Below are 21,391 nucleotides of genomic sequence, written 5' to 3' on the forward strand. Positions count from 1 at the left end.
TATTCTGAGATTTTTGTGGCAGAGTCTTAGTCATTTGTAAGTTGATGTGTTATTTTTAACCTTTTTTTTTTTTTTGTTAAATTGAAAACTCAAATTAAGTATTTTTATTTGCTTTTGAGAACGGAAATCCGTCAGAAAATAAAAAGTGCTGAATAATTTGAACAATCACAAAAATTCGATTAAAAAAAATACTCTGGCGCCACTTATAACTTTGTTTACATTTAATTTTTGTATATCAATGGCGAATTTTATATTTCAAAAGCTGAAATCATCATTTTATTGCATTAAAAAAAAATTACGAAATAAATAAAAAAAATTATTAACGAGTTAACAAACTCGAGGGTCAAATAAATCTCTTAAGCAAAGTGCAAACAAAAAAAAAAATTCCTATAATAAAAAAAAAAATGCGAGTATATTCAACCTTAGGCGGTTATCATTTGTTTTATAGATATAAATTTTAATTGCAAAACGACACAAAAAGACAATGAATTATTATGCGAATCAGTGCATTCCGCAATTTAATGTGTGTTACGCATAAGATTTATAACAATCAAGTATATCACCTTTATAAGAGTATCAAGACACACGATCGAGGTGATGAGAATTTTTTATGCGTGCGAGCGGCATATTTGTTTGTTTTGAAATATGATTAAATGGTTTTATTTTATCTGTAATTTGTAAAACGTTGCGAAAAATAAAGTGAGATAATTACAAATTGGAATGTTTGTCGTGTTTGATAAAAAACTCTCAATAAATGTTAAAAGTTTTTTTTTTGTTTATTTCGGTATAAAAAAAGAGTCAAATTTTGGTCTTGAAATACAAATGAATGTTTTAAGGAAACACTTAAAATGGTGTTTAGTATTTAATTAAATGTTTAAAAAGAGTTTAAGTTCAATTAGTCTTATTTTAGCTTTCTTTTTATGAGAAAAATGTATACAGAAAAATAAATGCCTATTAATATCATGTCATGAAAGAGGTCAAAAGTCGCCAGGCAAGCCCATTTAAGACAGAAACCCGATTATCTGAAACACTTTTTTGATCTCCAAATAATTTTTTCAGTTAAACGGGGTTCGTTTAAGGAAAAATCCCGCTTAAGCTGGCTTTATTGTAACATAATTCTAAATAACAGTACAAAATGGTGCAAAATACACGGAGAAAAGACCACATAAAAACAAGCGGATTTTTGCATAGATATTTGCCAAAATGTATTAAATTCAGCGGAAATCCACTGTATTTCAGATGAAAGTATTTTATTACCAAAAAAATTAATATTTTCATGTTAAATTAAACGGATTCCCGCGGCTTAGCAAAAAATTTTTATTAGGTGTTTTCACATTGACTAGCTTACTGATGAGACCATCATCCATCGTCTGATGATAGTGTGAACACCCAATCGACGCATCAGAATCGACTGAAAATAGAAGAGTCGAAAGAAACATTTAAAATCTGCTGGAAAATTGGGTTAGATGAAATTCGCCCGATGAGTGTGAACGCCAAAAACCATCCGGATATGCGGGCAAATGACAATCGATGTGTCCGGTAAGTTAGCGTGAACTCCTATTCGTAGAATTTTGATTCGGCGAATATTGTCATTCGAAGATTTGTCATGTAATGAGGAATTGTTCTTCGATGAATTTTCTGTCTTTCAAAGAATTGTTTTCAATGATTTTTTCGCTAATCTAAATCTGAACTTAAAAAACTAGGTCTGCTTAATTAATCTGATCCACACAGAAAAAGAACAGAAAAGATAAAAAAGTACAGGTTTGTGTGTGCCAAGAAGTAAAACCAAACAGATTTCAAAGCAGGCCACCGGAACTTAAGATCTAAGTTTTTAGAGGTTCTGATTGGTCAGAACCAAATGTCACCTAACTTTTAATGACATATGACCAATCAGAACCTCTAAAAATTCAGAACCTAAGATCAGGTGGCCTGCGTTGAACGCGGAGATTTCTTAATAAATAAAGCAAGTAAATAAGCCTGGCCAAGATCAATCTGGGAAAATTACTTTGAAACTGCGCAAATTTAAACTGCGACTGGGCACATATCTGATCCCCTTTCATTTCACATTTTTTTGGAATAAATGAAATAAAGCATTGGTTAAACTGTATTTTGTTTTCTCCTTATTAATTAGTTAAACCCTTCAATGATTGATTACTTCGTTTATAAGATCTGTTTGTTTTGATTTGTGTATGACTTTCTCCAAAGAACTTTCTCACTGTGACTGATTTAAATAAAAATTGCCCAGTTAATCGACATTTAACCAAAACTTAATTAGTGTTTTTTTTTCTTTCTCCAGAATCATTCATTAGTCCTTCACCAGTAATTATAATTTGAAATGTAGGTCAACTCATTTCATCATCATCAATTTGCAGACAACTCTGTTTTCTGTTATACATGACACTTCCGGCAAAATCATTCATTTACGCTTGATCAACGAGTTGTCAAAAAATTAATCACCAATCATACCTGAAGTAAATTATTCCACAAATTAGATTATAAACTAGTATACTCAGTCACACATCGTTCAATATTCTTCAATTGTATACGGTTGTAATACCTACTACGTGATTGTATGTCTTCTCTTTACCTCAATCACTCTACGACAATGAATTCCTCAATCTATGGAATTGAGTCCCATTGATCACCATCTTGATCGCAGAGATCATCACTTTGATGTGATGACAACGACGACAACGTCGTTGATGGTGATCTTTACTCTCCCGCGTGTCTGTCGTTTGTAAGGTTTTTTTTTGTGTGTTTCTTTCACCGAGCGAGACATGTCCAGGAGAGTTGGTACTTTGACAATGATTGACTCGTTGTGTTGAGGTCTCGGTATTTTCTTCAACGATCACAAAATGACGGTTGAGTGCGCACCGCACAGCCGCCATCTCAGGTGTCCAACTTCGCGTCATCATCATCATTCCATCGTCATCCCGGCTCGGCTGTGTTTTGCGAAGTGATCAGAGGAAATTACAATTTATTAGCATTGAGACAATTGAATGGTTAATTAAATTGAATTAAAGCGGTTAGTTGGTAATTTCATTCCACACACACAAATTGATTACATTGAAACAGGCACACACTCTTTACCGCCCGAATCGTCTCGTCTAAATGCGAACATATCGTTGCGAAGCGATGAAGACCGCAAATCGTTTGGTTTTATCTTATCCGTTGGATAAACCTGTATCTCTGTGCACGGATAATGTTGCTGGATAAAATTAATGTCAGATGCCAGTGCAGAGAGATGTCAGTCTGGGGGTAATGATACGCCAAAAACGCAAACCCATGTTTTTCGACATCATTATTTTCGGGACGAATGAAATGAATGGATGACCCACCTACTTCTGGTTATGTTTTTGGTAAAAGTGCATCAGAAGTTGTATGGCTGGCAGCGGCCAGGTTCGTTAACCTCAATTTTTTCTTAATGTTGTTTTTGATTATGCTTTTAAATGCATGTAACGGTTTGGTTCTTCATTTTTCATTTCATTTCTTTTGTTTTTGTTTTACTTTTGGTTCTGAAGAAAAATAAAAGTAATTGTTTGTTGAGTGATCCAATTGTGTCAATCAAAGGACAAACCAATTGCTCTAGTTGTATTGGTTTGCTATAAAATATCACACAGGTAGGCAACTACATTTATCTGCTATAAACATTGAACAATTATTTTATGTTTTCTTTCTTTTAAATGGCAAAACAAAATAAAGTTGTTCAATAATTGCGGTCAGATTGTACTCTTTTAAATTTTCAATGAAACGAAATGAGAAAGGATCTGATTTTGCGGCGGATATTGACAGAAGATGTCATCATCAGTCATTTCAGGAAAAAAAAGGGTGTGGTGTTTTGACAGGAGAGTTGATGAAAGGTTTATAAATTTGGTATTTAAAAAGCAAAAACCACAAGTGAAAGGTTTTACTTTCCAAAGTTGACACAAAAAATAAACTGTCGAAAAAAAACAGACCTTCTCATATGTAGTAAGTAAATAAATATATTTATGGTATGACACTCCATGAAGGAGCAGGGTCTAGTAACTAACAAACTTTCAGTAATTAACGAGAATAAAAGGATCTACATTACAATACATTATCGGATGCTCATTGTCAAATTATACCAAGGCTCGAAACTGTATTTTTCTCCATTCCATTATGCAAACCAGATCACCTTTTTATCTATACAATAATTTGAATTTCCCGCGATCATTAAGATCTCAAAGCCTTCTTCTGCCTAAGTTCAGATATTTAATTTCTTCCCGATTGTTTTTCATTCATGCTGTTAAACTATGGAATAGTTTACCCATTGCAATTAGAAAACTAATAAATATTGAAAATTTTCGAAAAGAAATAATGAAACACTTTTCTACGCAGCATTTTCTACGCATATTGTTATAGTTTTTTTATATTATCATTAAAATGTAAATACATGTAAATATTTGTACTATAAAAGATTAAGTTCTTAATGTACAGCTCTAGATATATTAAATAAACTGAAAAATAAACTGAAATAAACTGAAACTATCTAAATCATGTTAAAAAAAAAATACAATGCACCTATACCCTACTTTAAAATCTATTTTATTTTATGTCCCACCCGTGACCTAAGAACCTAAAATAAGTAATTTAACAAAATTTCTTTGGACAGTTAAAACTGGAACTACTTCAAGTTTTGCAGAAAAACTTTTCAACTTAATAAAATTGTGGTATTTGCACATTATCAAAATTAGACAATCATTATATGGATAATGTTTGTCAAACAAATTTGAGGAACTTGACTTCAAAAAACTTGATGTAATTATCAGTGGGATGGTCATTATACGATTTTAGGACCTCACTATTCACAAAAAGACTTGGTGACCCACATATTAAAAATTTTTAGCAAAATTGTTCATGTCGCGTGCATTCTTCAATACTGTCTATGTCCGAAAATTTTGAGATGGTACACTTATAAATCTGTCGGAAATTTTACTAAGAGGTCAAAATATAGAAACACTGCCAAGAGGCCAAAAGGCAGGGCCGTATCTATTGTCCTACATTTATTTAGATGACTAAATCTTCGGTCATGTTTTGATGACGATCTAGGAAGATGACAGTGAAATACCATCAATATCAAGTACTTGATATATAAGTTGTAAGAAGGAACAGCGAATACAAAACTTAAGTTTTTTTTTACGCATGACGCAACCATTTGATTCTTACAGGAATCACATCAAGTGCTGCGAGCTGCGACCCAGCGGTGTTTTTTTTTGAAACTGCGTCATCGCAGCGTGCGTCGCCGCAGAGTGTATGCAGTATGAGTATGACTACTCAATTTTACTGTGAGTAATGTAAGAATCAAATTTCTGCGGCAACCTGCGTCAAAACAAAATAAAATGCACAACTGGGGCTGCACGTACTTGCTCTTGTAGTTCAAAGTATCTATATCTTTAATTACTTTTGGAAATCAAAGATTTTCGTTAAGTTTTGAACAAAAAAAAAACAATAAACGTAACAAAAAATTGCATTTTATTTTTTTTTTTTTTTCAAAAACTTTTTTAATTTTTTTTTTACATTGATGAAATATACCATAGTAACTAAAAAATATATCAATTTGGCCGAAAACGGCAACGCCCATACTTCCGTTCTCCGAAATTTTTATGAAAAACTAAAAACGCAGTTTTTTTAGAATCACTAAGACTATAACAAATACCAAGTGTAATCGAAATCGATAGAGCCGTTTTCGAGAAAATTTCAATAACTCATTAAAGATACACGGGAAGAGCCGACATTAGCGATTAAAAAAAAGAAAATGTCATATTTCACATCTCCGTATTTTGTAAGAAAAAATAAAAACGCAGTTATATTATATATACGTACAGCATTACTTGTGTCAAATTTAATCAAAGTCGTTAGAGCCGTTTTTGGGAAAATTGCAATACCTCGAAAAGTTTGTGGTATACGTTCTAGGCGAGATATTTAAAAACAAAAAAAACCAACCTTGGAAATTACGAAAAAACTATCTGTACCAAATTTAATGAAAATCTGCCGAGCTGTTTAGGCTGCAGCTACTTGTACAGATGGACGCACCGACGCACAGACCAACGGACGTCATGACGAAACCCACTTTTTTGTACTTCTCGATTATCGTAATGTTAGTTTTGATTAAAACCTCGAAATTTTTTTTTGACACGAAACCAATACTTGCCCTATTGAGCAAGTAAAAATGTGTGCTGTGCGCCAGGCCTAAATTGTTTTGGGGGAAAAATTCTTCTCACGATGCCTAAAGTCTTCTGCATTTCGCGTTCCTTTGGAGGTGGTAGACTCCACATGCACATGAGTAGAAATCTAGTACTACCAACTAGATAGACAACGTGTATTACACATCCTATCAGAAGGTCCGAGCAGAAGGTCATGTGTTAATTGTAGTACTAGATCTTCTAATCACAGTCAACAAAGTAGATCAACGTAAAAATTACATCAGGATCTTTTCCAAGGGTGGCACGTTGTCTCATCGTCATCACACACAAAAATTACTGTCGACGCGTTGACGTGCACGATAACACTTGTTCTAGATTTGACATTGAAGATGGGTGGACAAAGTGAAGACAATGTTTTTCGTGACATCAGAGAGTCAACTCGTTGACCGATTTCATTGTCCTTGTAATCCTAGCTGAAGTAAATATCTTACTAACGATGCAGAAAACTTTATTATTCCACTTAACTTCACAACTGTTTTGTAGCAAAAGATCGATTTTGGTCAAATCAAGTATTGATATCATATTTATTTTATTTAAATAAATAAATCAAATGTGTACTTATTTTTGGATCGATTTCATTTATTAGTTATTATTCCTTAAATGTACGGTTTACATCTCAAATAGTCAACACACACCTTTTTAAGAAGATATTGCATTTTCTCTCCCCCAGGCCAATCTGTCAAGTCAAACAAGCAAGCAAGCAAGCCTACTATATCTACAGTGCGAGACTATTACTTTAACTTTAAACTCCACTAGTGTAGAAACCATGCAGATGTTCATGATCGTCTAAACAGCATGCTTACATGTTTGTATTTTTTTTAGATGACTAATGGCTGTCAGACGGTAGCCTTAGGTATTTTGATAACGCTGTCAAACGCACTTATAAAAGCCCCCATGGGAGTTAATGTAATTGTATCCAAAAAAAAAAAAAAAAAACATCAACTTATGTGTATAAAACTTGTATTTACCTTTATAAAATGTTGATTTAGGTACTTAGCGCAAAATATTTATGTTTTCTATATTTTTTTTTCTTTCTTTTTTTTGCAGATTGTGTGCAAGTGTCAAGCAAGACTGCAAAACGGTGGTTTAGTGGCGTTGTACATTTCGCAACACTTTCAACTGGTCGTAAATTCATTAACAACGCCGTGGGTAATTTTGTGTGAACGAACGAAATTATTTAACCGGGTCAATTACTTTCGTTTTCACAGTAAAAAAGACGTGTCTAAACAAAACAAACAAACCCGCTGCAAGCATTTTTTTTTTTTTTCAAAAAGTCAAAATTTTACCCAGAAGGAAGACGCCAATACTTTGACAGATAGCCAACGGCTAACAGCGCACAGCAAGACACCTGCTGCTGTATAAAGTACAAGCGTGAGAAACGAAGAGTACAAGACAGTGCTCTTTTGTGCAATAGTGCAGCCGTTGCATAATGACAGTGACAGCTTTAACAAGTGATATACAGCTGTAATTAAGTTATTGAAAATCGATTTCAATTAACATCGTGTTTGTTTTGAATTCGCCCGCAGAGAGGCGCTACGAAGAAGAAAAAGCCACACCATAATCATCATCAACAACAAATACCTTCCCAACAATATTCACATAGTGTGGAAGGAAGGAAGTTTTCGCGTCGTCGCGTCACATCGCATGCATGCGCGCATCGAAAATTGCGCCATCTCTATGTTGTGTGTAGTAACATTGTTGTTAAATCTTGAGAATTTATTGTCCATAAAATAACGGTGTTGTTGCTTGTTCGGGTTAACAAGGTAATAATTCTTTGTTTGTTACTCGCTAGCACTGTTTGTGATGTTTGTGTTTAATTTGACAGTGTAAACGGCGCTTTAAGATTGTTCACATGCACACACATAGAGCGTGTAGATTGTGTTTAATAGAGGACGTATTTTTGTGTGTCTGACATTTTGTTAACATTAATTTGTCGGTTTTATGTAGACAATAAAAACAATAACAAAATAAACAAAAAAAAAACAACTTAAAATTGATTTCGGTTTGGAAATGGTGTACATTAGGATAATTACTACAAGCAATTATGACACATTTGAATAGAATTCGAGTTGTTGTGCTTGGTGGATCCAAAGTAGGAAAATCCGGTAAGTTATTGTCCCTTTTGTTTTATAATAATAATAACAAAATGAGATAAAAAGTAATCAAACATACCTATTTCTTATATTTTTGAAGCCGTGATATTTTCGTTTGTGACTCCTGTTTACTTTATTCAACAATTGCCTGCGACTCAAGTCTGCGATTCTAGTCTGCGACTCTTGTTTGCGACTCTAGTCTGCGACTCTTGTTTGCGACTTTTGTCTGCGACTTTTGTCTGCGACTTTTGTCTGCGACTTTTGTCTGCGACTTTTGTCTGTGACTTTTGTCTGCGGCTTTTGTCTGCGACTTTTGTCTGCGACTTTTGTCTGCGACTCTTGTCTGCGACTCTTGTCTGCGACACTTGTCTGCGAATCTTGTCTTAGACTCTTGTCTGCGAATCCTGACAGCAAAAAACTTCTTTGTTGCTTAAAAAAAAACGCTTTGATGTGCCTAAGTTCGCAGTCTTTCAACTCAATTACTTTGTAGATAGTTTGCATTGTAAATACATCAACTCAAAAGAAATTGGCTGCTAGTTTTTTATAGCTTTCAAGTTCAAAGTTACTACAAATTTAAGATAAATCTTCCACAAGAAAAAAAAAAAGTAGAGAAAGGGAGAGTAAATGTTGACTAGTTTTTATTTGTAGTCTTCGTAAACAGTTCAAATTGCATGGTTCATTGGCAAAAACAAACAAACCTATGGCTAAAAAACTTTGTTTACACACAAATATTTTTTGCGCTATTTATATTTGCAGATCTTCAAGAAAAGATTGTGTGTGTACATTTTCCATGACCGACCACAATTCATTGTCAACACAACACAACAAACGGCTAAATTGCTTTATCCTGATGCGAAACCATGTAAATTATTCCAATTATGGATAACACTATAAATCTGATGTTAAACTTTTAATGGTTACAAAGAAGCTGGACGATAATAAAAACAAACTAATTGATTTTAAAGAAGGAAATAAAAGCATTTGAGTGGGTATAGTTTGGTGGCACGAGCTATTTTAGAGATGGTTTTTATTTTGAGTTTTTTTTTTTTTCTTTTTTTTAAAAGTCACTTTCACTTGTGAAGTTACTTGCGCATTGAAAAAGATATTTTTCGACACTTTTAACTTTTTAATTAATCATATATTTCAATTATTCTTCCTTATTCCAAATTAAGACTTCTTAACACACTTCTTCATAGAAGTTTTAACTTTTTAGGAAAAATTGTTTCTGAGGAAAACCTTATCGAAGTCTTATAGAAGCTATGGCCTGTTTGATTTCAATTTTTCTCTTGTTAACGAAGCTTTTGTGTTAGTTTAGACCTTGGTTAATATTCAATTAAGACACAAGTAAGCGCAACTCTTAACTGTTTTCTTAATTTGGCTTTAAACTAATTTGATCTTCCCACATAATTGAGTAAACTATACAATTTGTTAACTTCTTGTTTATAGCTTTTTATACGTTTTCCATCCTGTCTTTCTCAAGACAAATTCGCCCATTCACTTTTACATAGTACAGCGATGCCATGCCAATGTCAGTGCTGCGTCACGCCACGCGTGTGGCGGTAAAAACTCTTTTATGTATATACCTTCTACCGCCATTTATTCCGCTGTCGTTGGCTCTAATATGTCAAACGCATATAGTAGAAGCTTAAAGTTGTATCACTTCTTTTTTGCATATCAAACACCATTTTTAGAGTTGAATAGAAAGGCATCTCTAGGGAGAGCATAAGCCGAACCCTATCAAACCTAAATGGAGTACCCATATATCTACAGTCAACACACTTGAGACCCTGTCGAATATTTTTGAGATATAATTTTTTTAAACGCACTTTTGTCTATAAAGTGCGGTTGCACGATCATGCTGAGCGCGTTTCTCTTTGCATTTTGCCGATCTGTAGTTGTTTTTTTTTTGTTAACTATTTTGTAGGTGCTGCGTTGTTACTTCCAGTCAAAGAGTTACTTATTTTGATTAAGTTACACTCGATTGGTTACAAAAATTTTAGACAAATAACTCAAATGCAGAAATTTGTTGGAGATACATTTACACTGTGTTTTTAGAAACACTTTTCAAATTGAATTTTAGAAAAGTATGCTTTGCATACGTACTTTGAATTTTATGTTTTAAATATTTTCATTCTTCTAATTGTTCTTAAACAGAAATAAACAAATTTCTTCTTGTTTTAAATTGAGCTGGTTATTATTTTCTACAGGTTATTGGCCCAGAAATCACGTTTTTAAAATATCAGAAGTTTTGTTTATTTGCAATTTGATTTCATAATGGCTGAAGGGACGAAGTTCAATCTGACTAAATTGAATAATGCAAATTATTCAATATGGAAGTTCAAGCTCGAACTTTTGCTTATAAAAGAAGGTCTGTGGGATGTCGTCAATAAAGCGAAGCCAACTTTTGCTGCGGAAAATGTTGCTGCTGAATTAGAATGGGAAAAGGGAAACAACCAGGCGAAGGCACTTATCGGTTTGCTGGTGGAAGATGGACAGCTTGTTCATATTAGAAGAGCGTCTTCCGCAAGAGATGCTTGGTTGGCTCTGAAGACTTACCATGAAAAGTGCACTCTCAGTCATAAGGTCCATTTGATGCGCAAGATTTGCAACTTGAAATTAGAAGAAGGTGCTGATGTTCAGAATCACATAAATCAAATGACGGAGTTATTTGATAAATTGCGAGACATCGGTGAAGAACTGCTTTCTGAAACTTGGAGAGTTGCTATGCTTCTTAGTAGCTTGCCAAGAAGCTATGATACTCTGATTACTGCACTCGAGACACGTCCGGAGGCAGACTTGACTTATGATTTAGTCCAGTCTAAGTTGTTGGAAGAGTTCAGTCGTCGAAATGAACCAAGTACAGAAACCAAAGAATCAGCACTGAAAATAAGCGACAAAAGAGAAAAGAACTGTTTCTTCTGTAAAGAAAAAGGTCACTTCAAGAAAGATTGCATTCAATACAAAAAGTGGAAGTCAAAGTCAAGTAAATCCAGAGTTGATCAGTCTCAAGCACATAAAGCAAACAAAGTTGAAACGAGTCCTGAGTTTTTATTCATGGTTTCAAAAGACGTGGGTGGCTGGATTATTGACTCTGGAGCTACATGTCACATTTCAAGCAACAAGCGTTTCTTTACCGACCTAAATATGAAACATCATGAAAAAATAAATGTTGCGAATGGCAATGAAGTGAAAACTGAAGGACGAGGAAGTGGAATCATACAATTTCTCAATCAGAATAGTGAAGTATCTTCAGTAACTTTACATAATGTTTTGTATATTCCAGAAATTGGGGGAAATTTGTTGTCAGTTCGAAAACTTGCCGAAGAAGGTTTTACCGTTGATTTCAAAAAGGATTTATGTGAAATCAAGCATAAGGGTCGACAAGTTGCTGTTGCGGATCTTCAATCAAGTCTTTATAAGTTACGGGAATACAATAAGGTGTATTCAGCATGTGAGCATAAGTGCAATTGTATTCACTATTGGCACAGGGTTTGCGGACATCGTGATCCTCAAGTTGTCAAAGAAATGGTTTTAAACGGACAAGTTGATGGGGTTGAATTGGTTGATTGTGGCATAAAGTGTCGATGTGAGATATGTTTGCAAGGCAAGACAACCCGATTACCATTTCCGAAACAATCAAGTACTAAAACTTTTGCTCCTCTTGATCTGATACATTCAGATGTTTGCGGGCCAATGCAAACAGTTTCACCAAGCGGCAAGCGTTATATGGTAACCTTTATCGATGACTTTACTAGATATACCATGGTTTATCTACTGAAGCATAAATCAGAAGTCTTGTCAAAGTTAAAGGAATATGTGGAAATGGTGAAAAACAAGTTCCAGCGGAAACCAAAAATAATAAGGTCAGATCGAGGAGGAGAGTATACGGCTAACGAAACAGTGCAGTACTTGAAAGGTCAAGGTATTCAAATTCAATATACTGCAGCATATACACCCGAGCAGAATGGCGTTGCAGAACGCAAGAATCGAACACTGATTGAGATGGCTCGTTGTATGTTGTTAGATGCTGGTTTGCAGTACATGTTTTGGGGAGAAGCTGTTGTAACTGCTAATTACATACAAAATCGTTTACCGACAAGAGCAGCAGCAGTAACTCCGTATGAAGGGTGGAATAATTCGAAGCCAGGTATTCAACATTTCAAAATATTTGGTTGCAAATGTTTCGTTCATATTCCAGCTCAAAAGAGACAAAAGCTAGACAAAACTGCTGCCCAAATGATATTTGTTGGATATGATGAACAGTCGAAGGCTTATCGCTGCTACAATCCGTCAAATAAGCAAGTAGTTGTAAGTCGAGATGTTCAGTTCGTAGATTTCAATGAAACACTGGAAAGTGGGGTATCCAACACAGCATCAATTGAGGTTAGTCAAAAGAAGCAAAGTGAGCCAGAATATGTGGAGATAGAAACGGATTTTAATTTGAAACCAAGTGATGTTCCTCCTGACACTATAGAACAAGATGTTGAGCAAAGTACTTCTCATCAACAAGAGGCTCCAGTTCTAGAACAGCAAGAAATTGATGTGATTCCACCAGATGTTAGCATTAGGCGTTCTGAAAGATCAAATAAAGGGGTTCCACCGATTAGACTAATCGAAGAAGTAAATGTTGTACAATGTACTGATAAGGAACCAAGGAACCTGAAGGAGGTCATGTCTAGCAATCAGAAAGAACATTGGCTTGATGCTATGAAAGATGAGATGGAGTCATTGAAAGAAAACCGGACTTGGGTGTTATGTGAGTTGCCAAAAGACCGAACTGCTGTGGGTAGTAAATGGGTTTTCAAATTAAAAACGAATTCGAATGACAATGGAAAGCGATTTAAGGCTCGTCTAGTTGCCCAGGGTTTCTCACAAAAATATGGCACTGATTACGATCAAGTATACGCACCAGTTGTTAAGATAACGACATTTAGAATATTATTGTCTATCTCTGCAATAGAAGGGTTTGTCGTTCAACACTTGGATGCCAAAACAGCATTCCTGAATGGTGACTTAAAAGAAACAATTTACATGAGGCAGCCACCAGGTTTTGAAGTCGAAGGAAAGGAGCAGTTGGTATGTTTGTTGAAGAAAAGCATCTATGGGCTGAAACAAGCAGCAAGAGCTTGGAACGAGGCAATACATACAGTTCTCATAGGTGCTCATTTTCTTCAAAGCAACGTTGATACTTGTTTCTATTCGAAGGAGGAGAAGGGTGAGTGGTGCTTCATTCTAATTTATGTTGATGATATCATTGTGGCGAGCAAATCAAAACACTTGATTCATTCAACGGAGAAGATACTATCAGCAAAGTTTATAATGAAGAATTTGGGTGACATTAAGAATTTTTTGGGTTTAAAAATTGACAAAGATAAAAATGGTAACTATAGTTTAAATCAAGAAAGCTATATCCAGCAAATAGCAAGCGATTTTGGTCTGGCCGACTCAAAATATTCAAAAGTTCCAATGGACCCAAATTACGGAAAGCAGATTGATGATTCCGAAGTTTTGATGGATAACGGTAAATATCAAAAACTAATTGGCTGCCTTCTATATGTTTCAGTGAACACAAGACCTGACATATCTACAAGCGTTTCGATTTTGGCACAGAAGGTCAGTCAACCCAAACAAAACGATTGGAATGAGCTCAAACGGATAGTTAAATATCTCAAGGGCACATCAAAGGTAAAGTTGTTACTAAGTGAAACCGGAAACAACAAAGATCGACTTCTTCACGGTTATGCGGATGCGAATTGGGCCGAGGATAGAGTCAACCGAAAATCCAATAGTGGCTACTTATTTAAGCTAAACGGTGGTGTAGTGAGCTGGTCATGTCGTAAACAAACTTGCGTAGCACTTTCGTCTACTGAAGCCGAGTTCATTGCATTATCAGAGGCGTGTCAAGAAGCATCATGGATTAGACGTTTGTTGATAGAAATGCAGCAGAATGTATGTGGTCCAACGACTATATACGAAGACAACCAAAGCTGCTTGAAATTGATACAAGAAGAACATTTTTCGAATAGAACCAAACATATAGATACTCGGTATCATTTCGTAAAAGATTTTATCAAGAAACAGAACGTAGTATGCAAATATTGTCCAACAGAATCAATGCTTGCTGATTTACTTACAAAACCATTGGCAGCTGGAAGACACAAGATGCTTCGTGAAAGATGTGGTCTAGTTGAGTAAATGAGGAGGAGTGTTGGAGATACATTTACACTGTGTTTTTAGAAACACTTTTCAAATTGAATTTTAGAAAAGTATGCTTTGCATACGTACTTTGAATTTTATGTTTTAAATATTTTCATTCTTCTAATTGTTCTTAAACAGAAATAAACAAATTTCTTCTTGTTTTAAATTGAGCTGGTTATTATTTTCTACAAAATTATGCTCCGGATGTTCACTTGGTTAAGCAAATTAATGAAGTTTAAGACAAAGAAAAAAAAGTCTGGCAAACAATTTTACAACTGCAGCTAGTTTTTGTTGCAAAAGAAACAAAACGTTTTCACGTATTGTTAATTTAGGTAAATGTTGGATAAAAAATTACATCATAATGCACCATCACCAAACGGATTTGATTTTGATTAAAGCAGACTGTACATTACTATAAGTGCAAACATTTTATTGGTTTTGCTCTACCGAAATAACGAATCTTTTTTGTTCAGATTTTAAAATAGCAAAATGGTGTCAATGGATACTTTAAAAAAAGGATATCACAATAAAAACTACGAAATTCAGAAAAAATAGTTTTTCTGGATAAACCAACAGGGTTTTATTTTTGGATTTTAGGAAAGTGCCTAAAAATAAATATTAGATAGTTTTTTATTTGAATTTTTGCAATTGTGTATAAAAATAAATTATTTAAACTTATTTTTTTACTCCCTAAATATCGAAATAACTAAGTAAATAACGAATTTATTGAATTTTAAAAAAATAGGTGTTTTATTATAGTTAAACCCCAGTCGATTGTCATTATTAATTTTAAAATTTACGATCTTGGGTAACAAGGGGTTAATTACATATTTTTAAAGATACCTATTTGAAAAATTGCCAAGTAAACAATAAAAATTGGGTTGGGGTCAAAATTCTGCCGGGTCAAAATTCTTTTGTCAAAATTCTGCTTTCAAAATTCTGCTTTACAAAATTCTGCTTTCAAAATTCTGCTTTTCAAAATTCTGTTTTTCAAAATTCTGTTTTTCAAAATTCTGCTTTTCATAATTCTGCTTTTCAAAATTCTACAAAAAATAAAAAAGGGTTTGGAAAATGTTAAAAAGCGCGCGCTTTTTAACATTTTCCAAACCCTTTTTTAATTTTTTGCAGAATTCTGTAAAATCATCTTTTTGAAAAATTATCTGCTTATTTGATTACTTACCTACATAATTTGTCAGTTTTTTAAATGCGAATTAATTTTTGTTTTATAAATGAATAAATTTGAAAATATTAAGAAAAGGTTTTTAATATTAAACATTTCCGAAAATAACTAAAAATTTATTAATTTATCAAATAAAGATGAATATTCAAAAATTTTAATAAGAAAAGGAATATACAACATCGGTCCCAATTAGTATACATATTTTATTTGAAATAAAGTCAGTATATGCATTTAAAAAAATATTTGCTACACTTAAATAAAAAAATTTAGGAAAGTACCTATGTTGAATTACATTAATGAGGTGTATTTTTCTTTAGCCAGCGCATTTGCTATATAAAAAAAACGGAATTAGCAGAATTTTTTTGTTCAAATATAATGCTGACAGAATTTTGAAAAGCAGAATTTTAAAAAGCAGGATTTTGAAAAACAGAATTTTCGCTGAAAAAGCAGAATTTTGAAACCAGAATTTTGACCCGATCCCATAAAAATTTTATTAATACAAATTTGAAACCAAACTTTAGAACTTTATAAATTTCTGTCTTCTTTGGTGTGGAAGTTAGAGGGCGGTCGAAAATGGCCTGAGTTGTTTCCTGTAAATAAGGGTGTAGTGCCAAAGTTGCTAGAGAACTTGATCGTGTCCCTTAATATCCATATCCGTATTGTAGCCTATTTGGACTAATGCAAATGAGATAATTACCCATACAAATTATAAATTTGAAGTAATATAATTGCGTCCTCTTTTCCCAAAATATTTGCTAACAATTAAATTGATTGGAGTAAATTTTTGTTTGGAATATGTAATCCTGTGCCAAAGATCGATTTTTCCTTCGCGATGCTTTAATCCTTTTATTTTGTTTCTTTTACTCTTTTTGGGAGTTAAAATCGAACGAAAGTTTTTCGAAAGTTAAAAGATAAAATTGAACATAATGCAAGTTTAAAGCTGCTCGTTGAATTCTAACCTCAAATGAAAGTCAATTTGTTTTATTTTTGCAACTTATCAATCAATCAAGAAAGAATGCCTTGAAACAACAACGAACAATAAAATTAGGTTTGCGGATGAAGACAATGAAGTATGCATAGAAAATAAAAAACAGTTCAGCCAGAATAATTGTAGTTAAGACTCATGGAGTCCAATAGTATGTCCAGGGCAGTGGGCGTCCGTCCATCGGCTTGACAAGCCCTTATAAGGAAAACATTGAGCATTCTTACTCGGCCACTAACATCATTACTTTACCCAGCTCACTCAGGTTTCTGACCATGGTAGGTTAAAACCAACATTCTTTAAGACCAAAACGATCAGTGATCATGATTTTTGTCATCACACTTAGCCATCCCATGAACAAATTAAGTCGCAAGAGTTAGGCTAGGCGCACATTATTCAGTCGCAAAAAATGGATCACAAGGATTTCAATGACTGTGAACACACATGCTTCTCGCGATTAAAAATTTGAAAATTGTGTCTACAGTCATTGAAATTCTTGTCATCTAATTTGCGACTGAATAATCGCGCGATCGAAATCGCATGTGTGCGCCTAGCCTAAGGGTACCTTCCTTCATCTTCTCCTTCATAACTTCCACTTAACTTGTTATAATTGGATATAAATGAGGTCTCTTTGACAGCATTTTACTAGCCTACCTTCTCGATTCTAAAGAGACGTTTTTCCTCTTTGTTTCAACAATTCCTACCTCAACTGTTTAAAAACTGTGCAAATTTTTGTATTTGCCTCGTTTCTGATATTGAGTTTTTTTTTTTTTTTTAATATTCAAACTTCAAAATTTCTGTTCTCCATTTATTTAGTTTTGTTTTGGAACATTTCTGGTGGATGTCTCTTTTTATTTTCTTGAAATCCTCTTTAATGACCTCTTTTTCAAAATCTACGAAGGTAGCCCTAATAGCAGTCTTAAAAAAAATATTAAACATTTTGTACACTAATTTTAAATAATAAATATTTTTATTTTAGTTAATTGGAATTAAAAGCACGTTTAATGATCATTTTCCCCTGACCAAGTACAGATTTATTAAACGTAAAAAACAACAAGAAAATTCGACATATTTTTGGACTTGTTTTTACCTGACTGCCAATTAAACATTCGTCCATTATCATCCTTTAACACTAGTAGGTAGATGTACAAAGTATTACAATTCGTTTACTACTTTATTCTTGTTAAGTCCGCCCCTTTAATAAGCTACAATTATGTAAATACACATTTACACATTTTATAACCTGAAATTAACCTTGAAATGTCAAAAGTAACACAAGGACATGACGTTCAGCAACATATTTAGCCTTTTTGATGGAATTTTCATCGTCTTCCAGTTGACATTTGTCAAGTTAGTAACAATCTTGACACCTTGCTATTTTCATATCTGTCATACCAGACGTCAGATTAATGTGTTGTTACTGTTTTTCTTATGGATACATGTACCTATGCATTAACATGTCAAAGAAAGTTGTGTAATCTTCTGAAAACATGTACCTGGGGTGAGGCAAAAATAAAAAAAACAAACACAAGAGAACAAGTGAAGTGTAGTCGCGCGCCTCTGATCACTATCGCAAAGTTGATCGTTCATTCCGTTTCATTCTCATTAGCATAATTCCGATCGCCGCAAGATGTCGCGGTTGTTATGACAGGAGAAGAGCAACACATATAAACCCCCTTGTTATCGTTGGAGTTTGTTGGGTTGGTTTTTGTCTGAGCTCTTTGAATATGAGAAAACCAACAAAACCAACCAACTCCAAACTATGTGTTGTAGTTGACTTACCAAAGTCATCTCTGTAATTATTACTATGGTAATACAATTGGCGCCGGTTAAACTGCCTCAAGAGTTAAGTCAGTCGAAGAGGTGTCATTTATTGCTTGTCACACTCTCTACATGGCTTTTAACTACAGAAGACGATTTAAATACCCAGATTCAACAAGAGTTGTTATACATTTTTGTTTTGGAATTTTTCTCATCGATCGTCACAACAACGATCGTTGTGGTGAATTCGACAAGAAAAGATATTTTAAGATATTTTTAGCTTCAAAGGTCAATGCTCAGAGCATTTAATTTTAAGTTAATGTTGGGTAGCCAAATCACGATCAATCTTTTGTTGATCTGGAGGACTTCATCTTGTTGACATTTTATGGCAACTTGTTGTTCAAGACAGACACTCCTTTGTTGAGTTGTTGTCGGAAGGCTTCCAGTGTTCCACTTTTATGCTGTCATCGTGATCAATGAAAAGGTTCAAACAATGTGAAACCTCTTTTCAGACCTTGGAGATAATGTTTTTCGATTTATTTTGGAGATTTTCTCACGATTTTAAGAAAGAAAAACGGGACAAATTTTTCGGTGGGTAAGTCCACAAAATATCATGATTTTATTAAGATAAAAAAAATTCAAGTAGAAAAGTGAACCTTGTCATAACTTCATGTTATGTCAAAAGGTAATTCCATCTGTCAGTTAAAAATAGAACCAATGCTTACACGCCCTTAACTATTACAGTTGACAACCACCATGACCTCTAATGTCACAAAACTGAAATTGAAAACGATTTTAATTTGTTTACTACCTTTTGAAAGTCTCCCTTCCAAATCATCACCCGTGATTAGAAGAAGGAAAATAACAACAACAAAAAAACCGTTTATAACAATCACTTTTGCATTTCGCACACTTTCACTTCACAATCACTTTTAATAAATTTTTCACTCTCAATCAGAGCCTTCATCTCTTAACTAGGTAACCCATCGCCGCCCCTTAGTCCTCACTTTTTCCCATCCCATTTAGTAGACGATGGCAAACCATCAACAGCGCCACCCATCCGCCATGTTTATTCACCAAACAACTATGTTTCATCTTTTAAAAATTCAAACAAAAAAAGCCCATCTAACTCGCACGTACGAATTTCTTTGAGAGTGTGTGTTGGTGTGTAAAAATTATAAATGTCTGACCTCTGCGCATGCGCACAAACTGAAACTGATTAGAGCTGTAATTATAGGTGTCTAAGGTCAGAATGTGTTGACTCTCCAATAAAGTGCTGACGCGTTGGAACTTAACGCGTCTTCTATGCATGTTTATACTGTGCATATAATGGTGAAAATAAAATTGATGATGTTGCGTGTATAGAAGGGGGCTGTTGTACATGCTAGTTGATTGCTTAGAGATGTGCATCTTTACAATATATGTTCAACGATGTGTGATTATTGTTTGTTTGCCTAAATAATTAACCCCTTTTGTTGTAAAAGTTTTTTTTTTTTTTTTTGAAGGAGTTGCATACACAAATTTCAATTTCAATTATTATAATTTTGTGTGCTTGTGTGTTGAAAATTGAAATCTTGATAATTGTTAGTTTTATGAATTAATTTTTTTATACACTTTGTTGTGATAAATTATTTTTGACTTTCCTTTTCATTTTTTTTTTCAGCTGTCACTGTGAGATATTTGACGAAGCGGTATATTGGTGAATACAGTTCAACTGGTGGTGAGTAATTTGAAATTATATTATTTTATAGTAAATGTAATTTTATATAAATGTACTTCTTTGTAGAGTTGAAATGAAAAAATGTTCACTGGGGCGTATACGTACTTTTTTGTTTGTTCCTATTAGGCTATTGATTATGTCGAACAGAAAGGAACTAAAATGTTCACGGGTTTTTATTGCAGGAATCGTTCAATGGGTAATAATAGAAGACAAAACCTTGGAGTGCTATTAGATGAGAGGGAGGAAATGGAAGATAGGGGTTGAAAAGCCCTTTTTTAGGTTTTTTCAATATATCTCGTAAACCAAGCAAAATTTTGATATATTGCTCTTATAACTCTTTGTAGAGAATTAAATTTCCTATTAGAATAATGTTTTTTAAAAATTGAAAAAAAAAAAATGTCCATACCAAAATAGTCGAAACAATCATAAAAAAAATATCAAAAAATTCGATTATTTGAGTTTTTTTGCTTTTTTGGTTGTGTATTTTGTTTGGGTTGAGATAGGCATAAACATTGCTCTAAAGAAAAAAAGGACATTTAATTTCCTTCAAAATTCTGGGATCATAAAATTTTTTCATTGAAAATTAACAGAAGAATGGCCATTTGAATCTAGCTTTTGTTCGAATTTTTGGTTTTTCTCAAGTAAAACAGAAACATTTGAGGGGAAAGTACGATAACTTAAGAACAAAGGATTGATAATGACGTTTTGTAGAGGGGTTAAATGCAATCATTGTTGACTATTAGAGGGGGGTCTATCTTCCCCCGTTTTGGTAGGAGGGGCAGTTTTCTAAAAAAATACTTAAAATAAAAAAAAAAAATTATTAAAAAACAACGGCAACACTTTCAGCTATGAACATGGGCGTAGCTAGAGATTTTATCTAGGGTGGGCCAGATGTTATCATCGACCTGAAGCCATAACCATAAGTGTGCAATTTTTTTGAAAGTTGTTTTTTTTTTGTTCTTTTTCTACCTTAATTAGAAAGTGTACCCCCATACAAATTCTTCAAGTTATACCAAATAACTGGAAAACGGCTCTAACGATTTTGATTAAACTTTGCAAACGTAAAACTGCATTTTTAGTTTTTCTCAAAAAAGTCTAATAACAAAAAAAATTATTTAACAAAATTTTGCCCTGAATGTCGGCTCTTCCCCAACATCGACAAAATTTCTTTGAAATTTATATAAAGGAAGCCCTTACAATCTGTAAACTAACATAAGTATTAGTTTACAGCAA

The 21,391-nt window shown here is 33.7% G+C and overlaps 1 protein-coding gene across 4 annotated transcripts in view; it reads left to right on the forward strand.

The window, feature by feature from the left end:
- The window catches only part of LOC129916306 (ras-related and estrogen-regulated growth inhibitor-like protein), a 77,255-nt gene that overhangs the window by 30,787 nt on the left and 25,077 nt on the right, over positions 1–21,391 (forward strand). For all 4 annotated transcript variants that reach the window (XM_055996167.1, XM_055996169.1, XM_055996166.1 and 1 more), the window contains exons 2-3: positions 7,272–8,329; positions 20,102–20,158. In XM_055996167.1, coding sequence (XP_055852142.1) covers positions 8,269–8,329; positions 20,102–20,158 — 118 coding nt within the window. In that variant the 5' untranslated portion in view covers positions 7,272–8,268. The remainder of the gene's footprint in view (positions 1–7,271; positions 8,330–20,101; positions 20,159–21,391) is intronic.

The sequence above is a fragment of the Episyrphus balteatus genome, chromosome 3, assembly GCF_945859705.1.
Source record: "Episyrphus balteatus chromosome 3, idEpiBalt1.1, whole genome shotgun sequence".
Taxonomy (NCBI): Eukaryota; Metazoa; Arthropoda; class Insecta; order Diptera; family Syrphidae; genus Episyrphus; species Episyrphus balteatus.